Source organism: Aptenodytes forsteri, unplaced genomic scaffold (assembly GCF_000699145.1).
Source record: "Aptenodytes forsteri isolate BGI_AS27 unplaced genomic scaffold, ASM69914v1 Scaffold216, whole genome shotgun sequence".
NCBI lineage: Eukaryota > Metazoa > Chordata > Aves > Sphenisciformes > Spheniscidae > Aptenodytes > Aptenodytes forsteri.
The window spans coordinates 1,962,161-1,976,752 of NW_008796114.1; the positions used below are offsets into that span (position 1 = coordinate 1,962,161).

A 14,592-nucleotide genomic window follows, 5' to 3' on the forward strand; every position below is an offset into this window, starting at 1 on the left:
ATCCCCCCAAGCAGCCTCAGGCTTTGTGCGGTGGCTTGTTCACCGCTATGGCACCCCACGCACCCCTCTGCATTAGCGTGCTCTAGGTCACCTGTGCCTGGAAATGTAGAAGTGTTTATTCTGAGAAGATCCTGTTGAGGATCCTCCTTAATTGCTAATGGCCTGGAAAGTGCTTCATCATTCCCCTCTGACCACATTCTGCTCTTTCCAAATACAGAACAGATGTATCTGGTGAGTACTTCTCTTTTTTTTGCCTCATTTTGATATTTTTTTTCCAATTTCAGCCAAGAAAAAAGGTTTATATTACTGCTAGGATTGATTTTTCTTTAAATATAACTAGAACAACTTGTTAGTGGCCTTAGAAATCCAGCTATTTTTTTTTTTCTTGAGGTGATATGAGTAGCTGAAGACCTTTTTGATACAGCTGAATTATTTTGTTGTCCCTCTGTTCCTTTTCCCCCACCCAGTTTGTGGTAGTTGTTGCAAGGTTTATTTTTATTAATTAAGGTCAGGCTTTGTTATTATTTTTATTAGTTATTCTTATTTCTAAGTACTATTGCCACATGGCCACTTATTCAAGGAAGTAGTTTACTGAAAGCTATCTTCTCATGCGTACTAAATCACAGCTTTTTGGATAACTCAAAAAACTCTCTTCTTTCCAAAGATCTCCCACTTCATCATACTTTTTTAATACCTCCCCTAAACAATTGCACTGTAAGAAAAGGCTATATAACACTATGCAGTTCTCTGTTATGGCGTTTTTTCCTGGGTGATGTCTTGATTTGTTTCCCAGTTGATTCCTTCTCTTTAGGCAACCATCAATCTTAACCCAGTCTTTATCTGTTGTAAGGACATCTAAAATCATTGCCTCACTTGGGCATGCCATCATTTGTAAGTTGATGAGAAACTCTCCACGGCACAGCATATTCTTCGGTATCCCCAGCCAAAGTCTCCCGTGACAACATAATTTTCCTTTTCACACAAAGCAGAGAGGTACTTGTGAAAGAAATCACCATATTTTGTTTGGGGATTCAGGAGTATATAAAAGACCCTTCAATGCCTTGATGAAATTGTGTGTCTGAGCATGTTGCTTGGCTGTTAGCTCTAGAGTGAATGTGATTTTTAGCACAGCTTGCAACCCCAATTCACAGTTGCTCTTGCCTATTCCACCTTTACCCAATGGGTTCGACTGGTAAGCTAGCAGTTCTGCGATGAGGCCGTGACTGTTAAAAATATCAATTAACCACATTTCTTCCTACCCTGAGAATTTCTATTTCCTCTTGCATTTTCGAAGCTGAAAATGCTGCCTCTTCCCATCTGTTGTGATATTGGTTCAGCTTGATCATGATGCCTTTTGGTGGCCGCTCAAGCTCCTTTTCCATAGTGTTACCTTACTACCTTCCCAGCTGTTACAGCTGCTCTCCAAGCTATGAAATCTATAACCCCCTCTGCCGGAGGACCTACAGCATCCTCTCCTCGTTCCCATCCCAGGAGAAAGTGGCCTAAGCATTTAGAAAATTCACATCTAAAACACCTCTCACAGTCTCATACATCCACTGGAAGATTTTCAATGGTGACTGGGCTTCCCTAAAGCTGTCTGTAGCCCATCCAGTTCTCCATGCTGTCTTACTATTGCTCCCAGCATTAATCACCATGCGTAGGGGCTTGTCAGATGTTTTCAGGAGCCTGTCCACGCATCATCCAGGTGCATCTCCAAGGAGACAACGCTCCACTGTGTTCTGCATTAATTCTGACCTCTCCTCTCGAAAGGAGGTTTCTTACCTGTAACCAGAGTATTTGACATACTTGGTCGTCACTTGCAAGTTCTGTGACTTGTGCCACAGGTACCTGAGACAGCAACAACCATAAACATATAAAGAGTATGGCCTTCTTGAGAACAAATGAAGGTTTTGTAGCAGAGGTACAACACTTAGGAAAGCCAATCTCCCAGCTCAAATCTAGAAACAAAACAACTTTCTACGCAGCTTTGATCTCTCCTACCTCTTGGCTAAGAAACACAATAAACAGAATAATAAACAGGTTACCAGGGAATCAAAAGTTGCTCCAGCGAAGGCTGTCAGCATCACATTTAGGTCCATCTAAGGAATCCTGAAATGGGGAAAAGCTAACTCACGCAAAGCTGAGTTGTGTGGGACAGGTGACAAAGCGCCTTCAGCAGAAGGGTGCTGGGTGGAAAAATACAGGACCTTAAATGAATGGCACTGCCAAAAGGTGTCCTGGAAAAGGGATGAGGTTAGGGATGCGAGAAGCAACACAGCACTGAACAGTTCCTAGACACCACAGTTCCCAGCAGGGCTCATGGTAGAGAAAAGCAGGCTAGATACTCCCCAAAGAATGGAGAGGAGCCCACAGAGAAGAGTTAAATAGATGGAAGGTCCACATCTCCTCATATCCAGCATCAAAGATGTGGGGGTCACTACTGATGGACAGGTAGATGCAGGGGAGATGGTCTGGCTAACACTGGAGGCTTTGGGCTGTGCTTCCCATGCTGAGACATTGCTGAGGCAAAGTATCATCAGTGTTGTGTGTCCTGCCAGTGAGATCTCAGGGGCTGTCACACTGGTGGGGGAACAGAGCCTATTGCTGGTGATGCAATTCACCAGAGAATGGCATCTTGCACACATGGGTGGGGGAGATGGCAGTTTCACTGCAAGTGAAGTTCTGACAAGCAGTGTGGGACTGGGGTCCCCACGTGTCCTGGTACATGGGCGTTTGGCAGCACCAGCTGCTCCTCTGGGCAACGACTGCTTCAGGCAGAGATGTCAGTCCTTCTGTGCTTCATGCTTGAAATCTCTCAGGGTACATACTCTACAGTCCTGTGGGTTTCTTAAGCAGTACCGAGAGGCCAAGGTACATGTCATGGATTACACGGGGGGGGGAAGCCAGTCTTAGCCAGCCACTGAGAGAGATCTCTGCAGCAGAGAAAGAGCAGAAAATGCTGCAGAGACATGTACGGGAAAGGGGATTTGCATGAACAAGAAGAGCCTCCAGGCAGGATAGAAAGTGATCCCTGATCTACTGCGTGAGGCATCATCACTCGAAAGAAAAAGCCCAGATTAAAACACTTCCTCTGGCTTTAGCTCTTTTAGGAAGAAAAATAAAAAAAGGGAAGAGGGAAAGAAACAGAAACAATCATGCAAGACAGTGTGGAGGTGAGGCCTATGGTGAAGGCCCTGTCTCAGGGCAGGCACTGAGGCACACACCTCCCATCCGCCCACACAGCCACAGGCAGCCAGGGCAGGGGAGCACACCTCTGCTGCTATCCAGCACCCTGCTGCTCCCATGAAATGCTCTCCCATCCTCCCCGTGAAAGGCGAAGATGGCACTCGCGAGTTGGAGCCCAGCCACAGCAGACCATCGGCTGAGGAACTGCCATTTCCCAGCGCCAGCAGCAGTGCCCCAGCTGCACCCTGGCCTGGAGGTTTCCTCGGCTGCTAACTTCTGCCATTTGCAGGGTCTCACCTCCCCGCCTATCTACCCACCCAGCTATCTTAGCCCACACTGAAATGCCAACACATGCCTTAACACGTCTTGCAGGCACAGGCAGAGGACCTCACCCTGCCCAAACGCTGACCCTCTGTACTGCGGTGCGCAGATGCGCTGGTGCTCACAGCTCAGGTGCACAGCAGCGTTAGTTACCCAAGCCAAACCAATGGAGATAAACTGTTGCATCCCTCAGCCCCCATTTTATCTACCTTACCTAATCTTAGAGATGATCCAAAAACTCTACTGCTATCTACTTTCTCTTCCCTTCAGGACGTTTTGTGAGAAGCGTTTTTCTCTGGAGCTTCACCTGCCTTGGCTGTGCAGCCTGGGTCCACTGCTCAGCGGACAGCCCTGCAAAACACTGCCTCTCAGCAGGCTGCTCGCCCCCTCCTGCCACCCTGCCGGGCCCCAGCCTCCCATCACCAGAGGAGCACGTGCAACGGCCAGCCAGGCAGATGCTACAAGAGATGGTGGGACAGGGGAACCCCCACTGCAGTTAGGCCAAGGTTGGACGTGGGACTGAGGGCAGGCGAGAAGATGCTCTGGGATGCCCTGTTGTGGCAGAGGAGACCAGGCGCTGGGAGAGGAAGGTCCACAAGTCGCGAGCCATGTTCAGCTTCCTTTCCAATCCCTCAGCATCGATGACGCTCTAGGTTAAGAACAAAGCAGCCCACGCAGCGCCAGTGCTACACATGGCCCATCAAGGGCCAGTGGCTCCTAGAACAGGGATCTCGCCACTGTCCCATCTGCCGGTCCCATCTGGCACGCCCAAGGGACGGGAGTGTCCCATGGGAGGCCCCCATTGATGTGGGCTTGGGGATCCGGTGGAGGACACCCCCTGCCTCAAGCAGCGCAGCACCCGCGGCAGCACAGGGAGAGCCCACACCCGGCGAAGCTGTAGAAAAGGAAACTGTCCCATTTAATGACCCCTTGCACCCGTAACACAGACGCGAGCGCACCGCCAAAGTGCGGCAAAGCAAAGTGCACGGTGAGTGGGAGTTGGCCCCTGCCCCGGAGGAGGCGGGGGGCATCAGGGTGCCCGGCGCAGCACGGGGACCAGCCAGGCGCCTGGCCAGCAGCAAGGCCAGAGAGAGCCCTGGGCTCGGTCCAGTTGGCACCAGGGTCAGGTCCAGTTTGCAGGGAGGTACGGCTCTCATTCGGCTCCGTGTGGTGCAGGGAGGGCAGGGGGCAGATCAAGTGTACCAGGACAGAGGCTGGAGGAGGTGGGTATGGGGGAGCCTGGGGACAGGTCCTGGAGAACGCCGCCTTGGCAGGTTTGGAGCCTCCCTGCCCGAACCGCGGTTTAACCAAAGCAGGAGAAGGGAATAGAGAAGGGGCTGGAGGCTGAGTGGCCTGGGCCCTCAGGTCTATCTAGCTATTCCCATTTGCAAGACATCCGGTGGCAGGGGGGTGCAGGATCTGCCAAGCACCCCAAAACGGGAGTGAGCCTGGGCGACAGACATTTACCAGCAGCTCCACGTCCCTGACAGTCTCTCCCAGGCGTGGCTCAGGCACCCCTGTGCCAGGAAGGGGGTCTGAGGGAGCGGGGCCTCCCCTCATTATCTGATGGAAGCGTCGCTGGGGGGGTCGCGGTCAGACTCCTCGCTCTCCTCGTTCGGGGCTGACTCGCTGTTGGAGGCTGGGGTGAAGGCAGGAGACTTTCTGCAGAGAAGACCAAAGGACAGTGGTCACAGCACCACCCAGGGGGAGGGAAAGGACCCAGTTCGGTGTGGGCAGGGGGCACCAGAGCAAGGAGGAGAGAAGCTGAAGTGCCCCTGTCACTCCCCTGGGGCATGCGTGGGTCCGTGGGAATCCCTGGGTGCTGGGGAGGGTGTCCCAGAGGACACCAGCCAAGAGGTCCAGAGCATGAAGCAGGGCTGGGGGAGATGCCAGAGGAGCCTACCCAGAGCAGGACCCTACCAAGGCATGTGAGGCTAGGGGTCAGTGAAAGCCTACCATAGAGGTCCCCAGCCTGGAGCCACCCTGGCTCCACACACCTGTGGGGACCTATACAATGTCCCTGCACAACGGCAGCTCCTCTCTCCATTGGTGGTGTCTGGCTTCACCTGTCAAAACTGACTCCTGTGTGCAGCCCACTTTCTGCAGAGGTGGCACCACGACCTGTGTGGAGGCTGGTCACCACGAGCCCAATGGCCTCTGGGAACTGCCCTCTCTCCATGCCACACCAGGGCAGGGCTGGAGTACTATCCTGTGTTTCAGCTCCCACTCACCACCACCCGGGCTCCAGTTCTTGCCCAGAGCATGGGTATCTCGGCCCTCCCACTGAAGCTCACCTGTCCCCAGACTGGGTGATGAGCCGCCGGCAAGTCTCCATCTGCACATCCAAGCCTCGCTTCATGCTGCACATTTCCATGTACTCGTGCAGGTGCCGGTTCATGTCGTTCTTGGCTGTGGCCAGCTCCAGCTGCACAAGGGAAACAGTGCAGAGATGAGCCCGGGGCACGGTGTGGTGCAGGGTAGGGGGCACGGCCAGACCCAAGGCTGCTGCCCCCCATTACCAACTACCTGCTCCAGCATGGTGTCTCCCTCCCCCGGGGACCCACTCCCCCATTTCACCCCCTTCTGTGCCATGTCCTCCCCATTTCCTCCTCCTCCTCCTCCTCCCACCTCTATTAAGACGATGGTTTCCTGGTACTCCTTCTCACGGCTCTTGAACAGTGACTCGGTGTCCTTGATCACCTTCTCCAGGCTGTCATCCTGCTGTTGGGGAGAGCAGACGGCATGTTTAGAGGCAGGGAGGTGTCCAACATGAGGAACCAAAGGCAAGAGAGAGAGAAATCAGAGAAAGAACTGGCAGCACTGGGAAAAGAGGAAGAAACATAAGCGATGTAGTATAAATAAGGCACGAGTCAGTCCTGCCAACACGGGGTAGAGAGACCCAGGACTCGTCACACTGGGCAGTGAGCACATCAGCCCAGAACAAGCCCAGCAATGCGCAGAAGCTTTGGAGAGCACAGAGCATCCCCAAGCATGACACATCCCCAGGGGACTGCTGAGGGCTGAAGATGTGGGATGGCGAGGGCTTTGGCCAGACACCGAGGCCTCTGTTTGGGCACTGTTGCTGCACAGCGGGCAGGTGGGCTGGAGAGCCCGAGCAAGGGACCACCAGAGACCAGACCAGCCAGAGGAGGTCTTCTCTTCCGGGAGGGCTGTGGCTCTCCCCATATGTGTGGACCATGCCCTCAGCACATCTTTCTGGCTACAGGTCCCTGGTCTGCCTAACATGGAGGCCTTCACAAGGACACAGTAATATATTCACGTAGGGAAGATGGGGTGAAGAAGGGAAGCATCTGTACAGGCCCGCAAGGGATGGAGGGGCTGAAGTCTGGTCTTTGAGGGAGCATCTTTGCAGCCTCAGGTAGGACTGAGTGTCCCAACCCAGGGCTGGATCCCCGAGGGGACCTGACACCACCGTTACCTCCCCCTGCACCTCTGCCGCTGCAATGGCGTATCCGGAGAAGTCCTCCCACAGGAGCAGCGTTTCTTCTGTCTCTTCCCACGTGAGGCTGTCGCAGTCATCCTCAAAGTCATATTCCCTCCTGGGGGCAATGGAACAGCACGTCAGCACCCAGCAGGAAAACCCCAGCAGGCAGGGCAGGCAGGGGGCCATGTCAGTGCCGAAAGCCTTGCCCCAATTCACAGGCAGGGCTGCAGCTCTTGAAGGTTTGGCCAGGGTGAGCTCAAGTGTGCCTAAACCCAACAGTTGATGGGGAAGGGGCTGGCTTATGGTCAGGAGCCCTGGCAAATTCAGGCAGGGACTCCTGAAAGGCGGGAAGAGGGGCAAGAGGAGGGAGCTGGATCAGCTCCCACCCACGGCACAGGTGGGCTCAGGTCTCCCCGGGGGTCAGTCCCACCACATCGCAAAGCACAGGGTGTACATACCCTGTGGCAGCACCTCCCATCTCACCCTCCCCTGGGAAGGGGAGCTGGAGCCCACCCCTGCCCTCCCCATCCCAGGCACCAGTGGGAAGCCCGGTGCTGGAGCCTCGCTAGATGCCGGTGGCAGAGGTGCGGAGCAGCTGCACTCACAGCTGGTTCAGCATCCTCTGCATTTCCTCATTGATACTCATGGCCGTGGTCTCGTCCTCCTCTTCCTCTTCAGGCTTTCGGGAGGCATCGCTCTCCGACAGTGAGGTGTCTTCGTCACTGACCTGCTTGCGCTCCCGCTTCCGCCCCACCGAGGCTGGGACCTTAACGGGAGACAAGTGCAGAGACTACAGAAACGAGGCCGGGTCCGAGGTCAGGAGCAGATAGTTGGAAGGAGATGGAGGGGGAAGGAATGGTGGAGGGACAGAAAGGCAGGGAAAGAGAGAAAGAGAAAGAGAGAAAGAAAGAAAGAAAGAAAGGAAGGAAGGAAGGAAGGAAGAAAAGCGAGAGAGAGAGACACGGGCTCATTATGATCAGGTTAAAGATGGTGCAATGGATAAAATATGGTTTTAGCATTTTCTAAAATTAAAACTAAGCAACTAAAGATGGAATCTATGAATCTGATGAGAAAAAACAATGTGGTTTTACTGCAGAAAAAACTCAAATCACCCACCACCCAAGTCCAGAGACAGGGAAACACAGCAACAGAAACAGGAAAAAAGAGACAGAGTCTGAAAAAGGTGAAATATGTCAATATTTACAGTCCAACATTATTTACAGAAAGTTTAAAATTTGTACACTTTCCCAACTGAATGGAACTAACCAGTTGCTTCTGTAGGGACAAAGAGAGCGAGACAGAAAGGCAGCGACATCCAGAAAGAGAAAAGAGACAGAGACAGAGAAGAGAGACAGAGAGAAGATGACGGAGAGGGGAAAGGGAAGGAGAGAGATGGAGTTAGAGACAGACACTCAAGCAACTTGTCTCCCTCCTGCAGCTGCTCCCCTACCACTGAGGGGTCCCCTGGCCCAACACAACAGGTGAGCGAGAGGTTGAGGGGACTCTCGATGCCCAAAGCAACATCTGGAGCTTTCCACCTCCTTTCCGTGCCCTTTCACCTGGTCCTCCTGAGAGAGACAGAGAGCAAGGGACCACAAGGAGCAAGGGTGAGGGTGACCAAGTGTCTCCCCTAGCAGGGGGCTGGTGTTGTCTCTTCTAACTCCTTTGGGAACTCTCCTCCCCAGAGCTGGTGGCTGAGCCTGGAGCAGCAGCAGGCACTTCTCACCTGAAACATCTTGATCATGTCCTCGCAGTTCCGCTGCTGCGCCACGTCACACAGCTTGGCAGTGATGTCGATGCGCCGGCAGATGTCCATGTCCACCTTCATGGCCTTCTCCTGGATCTTGGTGTCCAGCTCTGTGATGTTCTGAACTCACGGTGCCGCAGAAGGGGGACAAAGGAGGAAGATTAGGCAAGGCAAACAGCAATCAGAGCCCCCACATTCCCCCCTATGCTGCAGGACTGCATCCGCATCCCCACTTTGCTGACTGCACCCTGGACCAGCCCTGCCAGACCACCTCTGTGCTGGACGTGCCCCACCAAGGTACTGCTTTTCTACGCAGCCCCACCACTCGGGTAGGACACTGCTGCTGGGTTGGAGAGGGGTTAAGGACTCACATTGCTCATCAGTCCCTTGAAGACAACAAGCTCTGCCTTGAGCTGCTCCACCTTCATGGCCAGCTCCTCCTGGCAGGCTTCAGCCTCCTGGGCTTCCTGTCCCGGGCAGAGGGAGATGTGCAAGTCAGCGTCAGCGTGGGCCAGCTGGGGTGCAGGGGAAGGGGGAGGCAGCGATGCTCACCTCCTGCAGCTCAGTCACCCGGTCCTGAAGCTGGACACGCACCGTGTACTCCTCTTCCCATCTAGGGAGACAAACGCGCTGGTCAGATCCCACTGGCCTCGCCTCGCCGGCTGCCGGAGAGCGGCAGCTGCTCACCTCAAAGCTATCCAAGAGGGGGTGATGACGGCACTGGGGTGGGAAGGAGAACGTGCCCAGGAATGCATTGCTGCTTGTTTCCAGATGACGGCAGCTGCCAAACGCCCATCAGCTTCCCCGGCCACGAACCCTGCCTCACCACGCTCTCCGCTGTCCCTGCCATGGGCCGGCCAAAGGCTGCCTGCTCCGCGACAGGGGGAGCTGGGGACACCAACCGCAGGCCCCGCGTGGCAGCTGCGCTGCACGCCCTGCCACGCTGGGGCTGGCCCACGGCCCAGCGCAGCCCACCGGCCTCTCCATCTGCCCCGAGCCCCTTGGCCTTGGGTCACATTAGGTTCAGCTCCAACACTCAATAACGGGCTGCAGATATTGCAGAGTTGCCCCCATCTGCGTCATATTTGTGACTGCATTTGTGTGTCTGCAGCGTTGCAGTTCAGGCTGTCCTAAAGCACGAAACCCAACCTCATACCAAACCACATTACAGCGTGAGTGGCCATGATGTGTGTCAACACGAATGGCTGCTCTTCTGCCTGTACCAATGCAGAGGGCTGCCCTGTGCCAGGCCACGCTACCCGGGCAGGGGCATAAGTCTCCTTGGCTGTACTGCCGCATAACAGGCTCGATTAAAGAACATTGTTTCATCCTACAAGGAAGCAGGATGGGTTGTCCCAATTTATGCCATGTTGGCCAGTGGGTACTGTATTAGGCTTTGCAGCTTTGCAAAAGGCTGAGCTGTAAGGTGCCCGGCCTTGCTATACAAAGACACATTGCCTAGCAATTATTACATTATATTTCGCTGCATGAGATCATCATCTTGGGCCATGCTGCGGTGTTGGCCCAGTCCATGGTCTGTTGGGAGGCCACCAGACTGTACTGCTCTTTGCTAAATTACTATCCCGTAGAGCAGACGGGTTAGCATCCGCTGCAGTGCGGCACGGGGCAGGGCTGCTGCATTCTTACCTGGCTCCTGGCTCTTCTGGGAGAGCCAGATTTCTCTGAGAAAGTGGGATTTCTCTGGGAAAGCAACCAGAGCCGGGCCCTGCCTGGTGCTGTGATCTCCGGTTTCCATTTAATGCTTGCAAGCACTAACACAGGCACTGCGACCCTGCACGAGAATGTGAAAAAATCTCGCTTCTCGCTTACTCACACCAAGTTCAAAAAATAAATCCTAAAGTCTAGGAGACCAGAAAGCACATGAAAAGCCCTCACACTTGTTATCTCAGGGTATCAGGACAATCTGACGACATGGAAGAATCCTGGCTTATGAATTTCTAAGCTCTTAAGGCTGGCAACGCTTCTCCTTACTCAAACAAGGAGAAAGCGTGCAATTGTGGTGTTGGTGTTGGCTCCATCCTGCAGCTGCAGAAGGGGAGTCAAAGGGGGTTCCCATCCTTTGGGGGGAAGAGGGAGATGAAGAGAGAGGGAAGGAATAAGTTAAAAGGTAGAATTGCCCTTATATGGGAACTGTTCAAACACGGCCTCCCTCCCCGGGGAGAAAAACGCCTTTCACCATAAGAAAAAATTTTCAGCATCTTTCTCGGCATGGCGCTTCCTCTCTTTTTCGGTCTCCGCCTCCCTCCGGGTCCCTACATAGCCCAGACTTACTGGGGAAGTAAAGCATAGCTGCAAATCCTTGGAAGAATTCATTTCACACCAGTGCTACGGAAGATGAGGACAGATCAGATAAACACTGATTTAAAGGCAGGAGGCAACAGTGATTCACCTCGCAAGCGACGAATCTGCACGCCCATCCGTTACGAACCTCTCTCCTGCTTGCCTCCTGCCTGGCTCCTTCTTCCCTGCTCCCTCCTGCAATGCACCACTCCTAATAATAACCTGCCTGCAGCACTGCACCCACAGCCCAGCACGGCCGGCGGCTGCTGCCCGGTCACTGCCAGCTGGAAGCAAGGCTGCCCCACACAACCCCACGGCCACCGGCGCATGCCAAGGGGAGACGTGCATCCTTCCTGCACCGCCACAAGGCAGCAACCTGCCCAAAGGCTGAAACACAGGAGAAGGCAGAGAGCGAGAGCAGGAGGGTCCCAGTAGCAGACAGACCTGGCCATCTCCTTGCTGGCTACAGGCCAGCCCTCCCAAAGCTGGGGACGTGACAAGATGCCTTGCTGTCCCTACAGCTCCACACTCCCCCCCCTCCCCCGCAAGGTGCGCCCCCTCAAGAAGTTCACTTAGCAAAATAAACAACCCCCACATCTTTGAAAATCCTGTTCACTGCAAAAGGCACTGGGGTGCCCTACCCTATGCTGCACGGTTAGTGCAGGCCGGTGCTGCGGGGCACCCTACGGGCTGTTCAGGGCTTGAAGCTGCACGTCTCCCTCTCTTGTGCCATGTTTGAACTATGTTTGAGCTTCACCTTAATGGTGAATGCCCTGCAGCCTGGCACACCTCCTTGGAGGGCAATTACAACAACAAAAGACCTTCTTGCGGCCTTTCAGTATATAAAGGAGGGTTATAAGAAAGATGGAGAGAGACTTTTTACCAGGGCCTTTAGTGACAGGACAAGGGACAACAGTTTTAAACTGAAAGAAGGTAGATTTAGATTGGACATAAGGAATAATTTTTTTACGATGCAGGTGGTGAGATACTGGAGCAGGTTGCCCAGAGAAGTTGTGGATGCCCCATCATTGGAAGTGTTCAAGGCCAGGGCTTTGAGCAACCTGATCTAGTGAAACCCCATGGCAGGGGGTTAGACTAGATGATCCTTAAAGGTCCCTTCTAACCCAAACCATTCTGTGACTCTAACACACTGTGCCATAACACTACTCACCCCACACCTCCAGCATGTCCTTGCAGCATCCAAGATAAAAACTACTTGGCAATACAGGTGTAGCAGACAGCACAAACCTGATGAGCCTCTCAGATCCCCAGCGCTTGGCGGGCCTGTACGATACTCGCAGGCACCCTTTGCCCCTCTCCAGGCCACCTAGCCTCAGTCTGCTCCTCCCAAGTGTGGCTCCTGTGAGCCTCTCTCCTGCTGCTGCATGTCTTCTTGTCCCTCCCTATTGCCCCCGCACCCCTCCTAGATCCCAGACTTGAATTTCAGGCCCTGCATATCCAGAGAGAAGCTCCTCCTGCTGCACCACTCCGAATGCCGTGGGGTGCACGGTGGCCACACTGCCCTGAAGAAAGTGCAAGCTCAAGCACCTAAGCCATGGGTCAGAAAACCGGGAAGTCCTGTGTTAACATAGTCTCTTCCCTCTGCCCCCAGGCAGGTGGCAAAGGGGTGACACCAGCCACACTGTCCCCACGGCAGATCAGAGCCCTCCATGGCAGGGAGGTCTCTGCTCCTGGGGGATGTTGGTGTCAGCCCTCAGCATGGGGAAGGGTGTGGAAATGGGATCCTCCTGTCCCAGTTCCCTGTTTGGGACCTGGCTGCACCCATCAGAAAGTTCCCAGTGCTGGAAAGGGTCTGGGGGTGGGGTCTGCTTTCCCCCAGCTCCTGGTAACACAGTCCAAAAATAGATCCTACCAACAACATTGGCCCGCAGCAGCTCGTGGTGCCCCCCTGCCTGCCCCCAGCATCCCCGCTCCCTCCGTCACTCCCCCTGCAGCCTTCCCCAAAGCCCGCTTGCCAGAGCGGGACAACCCTGAAAAGCTCTCCTTTCTCCCAAAGTTTCAGCAGCACCGACAAACCCAACTTGGTCCCCTCTGGCTGACCCGCTTTGAGCAGGTGAAGCTCGAGCCCTCTGGGCCAAAAAGGTGGCTCCAGCTCCCCGCTATCTGATCTGAAAACGTAAGGCAAGGAGAGCTGCCCGCCCCTGGAGAAGGAGCCCGACCCCTGGCTTAATAATAGAAGGCCTTAGCTACACGCAGCAATCAGTGGGAAAGAAGAGATGCTCTTCCTTTCCACGTGCCTTGCTCGGTGCCCTCGGAGCATCCGACAGGCAAGTCTGCTCAGCCAAAGCCTTATAAAGCCAAAAACACAAGGTGTAATCTTGGATCCCCAGGCTTGATCTTGGCACCAGAGCCCATGGCTGTGAAGCACTGGTCAGCAGCACGGCTCCCGGGGGTAGAGCACACTGTTTCACTCCTTTGGGTATGTAATCAGTTACTTTTTAATTGCTTCTAAAGCATCATAAAGCGACTTTTCTTCTGAAAAAAAATCAGTCGCTCAGGTGGTGTCAGTCACCAGTGATGGTCTTGCCCGGCCCCACGCTCTGCCCCGCGCCCTGACCCAGCGACGCCAGCCCCCTGCCTGATCTCATCCTACGTGCAGATCTGGGAGCAGCCTCGGAAACTGGCTTGAAACAAAAGCGCCGCCAGCGTGATGTGAGAGCGGCGGCCGCCCCGCATAGGAAAGAAGAACCGGCCAAGAGATTAGTTTTGCATTCTGCTTCGCCCTTCTCTGAGGCACGTGCCAAGCCACAGCTATTTTGGGTCAGGAGGAAAGCCCCCGAGGAGTGGGGTGCTCCCGCACGGCTCGCTGCTGCTGAGGCGCCGGCTGGGAGAGCACTGGGGAGGGAAAGGGCCCGGGGGAGTCAGCCGCCCAGCCGAGGGGCTTCTCGGCACCTTCCTATGTATCCAGAGAGCCCTCCTCTTCCCAACACCCTTTTCCAACCCAAACCCGCTCACTGCTGCATGTTCACCTTCCTCACCTACTTTCCGTCTGCTCCTCCTTCCCGAGTGTTTGTAGATCCCCTCCCATTTAAAACGCCAGCTCCTGGAGTCAAGTTATTTCTTCCCTGCTTGGAAAGGCATTTCTAGTCCCTCGTGCCAGGTTGGTAAGATGAAAAAAGGCTCAGCGAGCATCCCGAGAGGTTTCAAACACCAGGAGGCAAGCGAGGAGACCCAGGCGCAGACGACTGCTTTCAGGGGTTCATGTTTTTGCCTTACAACCCCACCTCACGCTGTCTGGATCCCGCGCTCCCGGGAAGTCAGGCCAGGGCTGCCTCTCCCCCCCGCCTGCTTCTCCCGCACCGGCGCCCAGCGGGTAGAGCCCTGCTGCCCCCCCCGGCGATGGGTTCGGTCCCTCGGGGGATGCAGGTCGGGCCCCTCGCTCCCGCCGCCCCTTCTCACCTGCGCTTGTACTCGTCGCGCTCCCTCTTCACCTTGGCCAGCACGTTGTAGAGGGCCCGGATCTCCGGGGTGATGGTGTCGATCTGCACGCCCACCCCGTCCGGGTGGACCCAGGAGACCCCCGGTCCCTGCACCAGGGTGGTCTCCGGCCCCGGGCCCAGCCGCCGGGCTT

The 14,592-nt window shown here is 54.9% G+C and overlaps 1 protein-coding gene across 1 annotated transcript in view; it reads right to left on the minus strand.

The window, feature by feature from the left end:
- Positions 1 to 4,405: 4,405 nt before the first annotated feature.
- The window catches only part of IFFO1 (intermediate filament family orphan 1), a 19,054-nt gene continuing 8,867 nt past the window's right edge, over positions 4,406 to 14,592 (minus strand). The window contains exons 2-10 of the mRNA XM_009287174.1: positions 14,421 to 14,589; positions 9,252 to 9,312; positions 9,071 to 9,166; positions 8,679 to 8,819; positions 7,558 to 7,718; positions 6,947 to 7,067; positions 6,136 to 6,228; positions 5,802 to 5,932; positions 4,406 to 5,169 (exon numbers count right to left, since the gene is read on the minus strand). Coding sequence (XP_009285449.1) covers positions 5,067 to 5,169; positions 5,802 to 5,932; positions 6,136 to 6,228; positions 6,947 to 7,067; positions 7,558 to 7,718; positions 8,679 to 8,819; positions 9,071 to 9,166; positions 9,252 to 9,312; positions 14,421 to 14,589 — 1,076 coding nt within the window. The 3' untranslated portion in view covers positions 4,406 to 5,066. The remainder of the gene's footprint in view (positions 5,170 to 5,801; positions 5,933 to 6,135; positions 6,229 to 6,946; positions 7,068 to 7,557; positions 7,719 to 8,678; positions 8,820 to 9,070; positions 9,167 to 9,251; positions 9,313 to 14,420; positions 14,590 to 14,592) is intronic.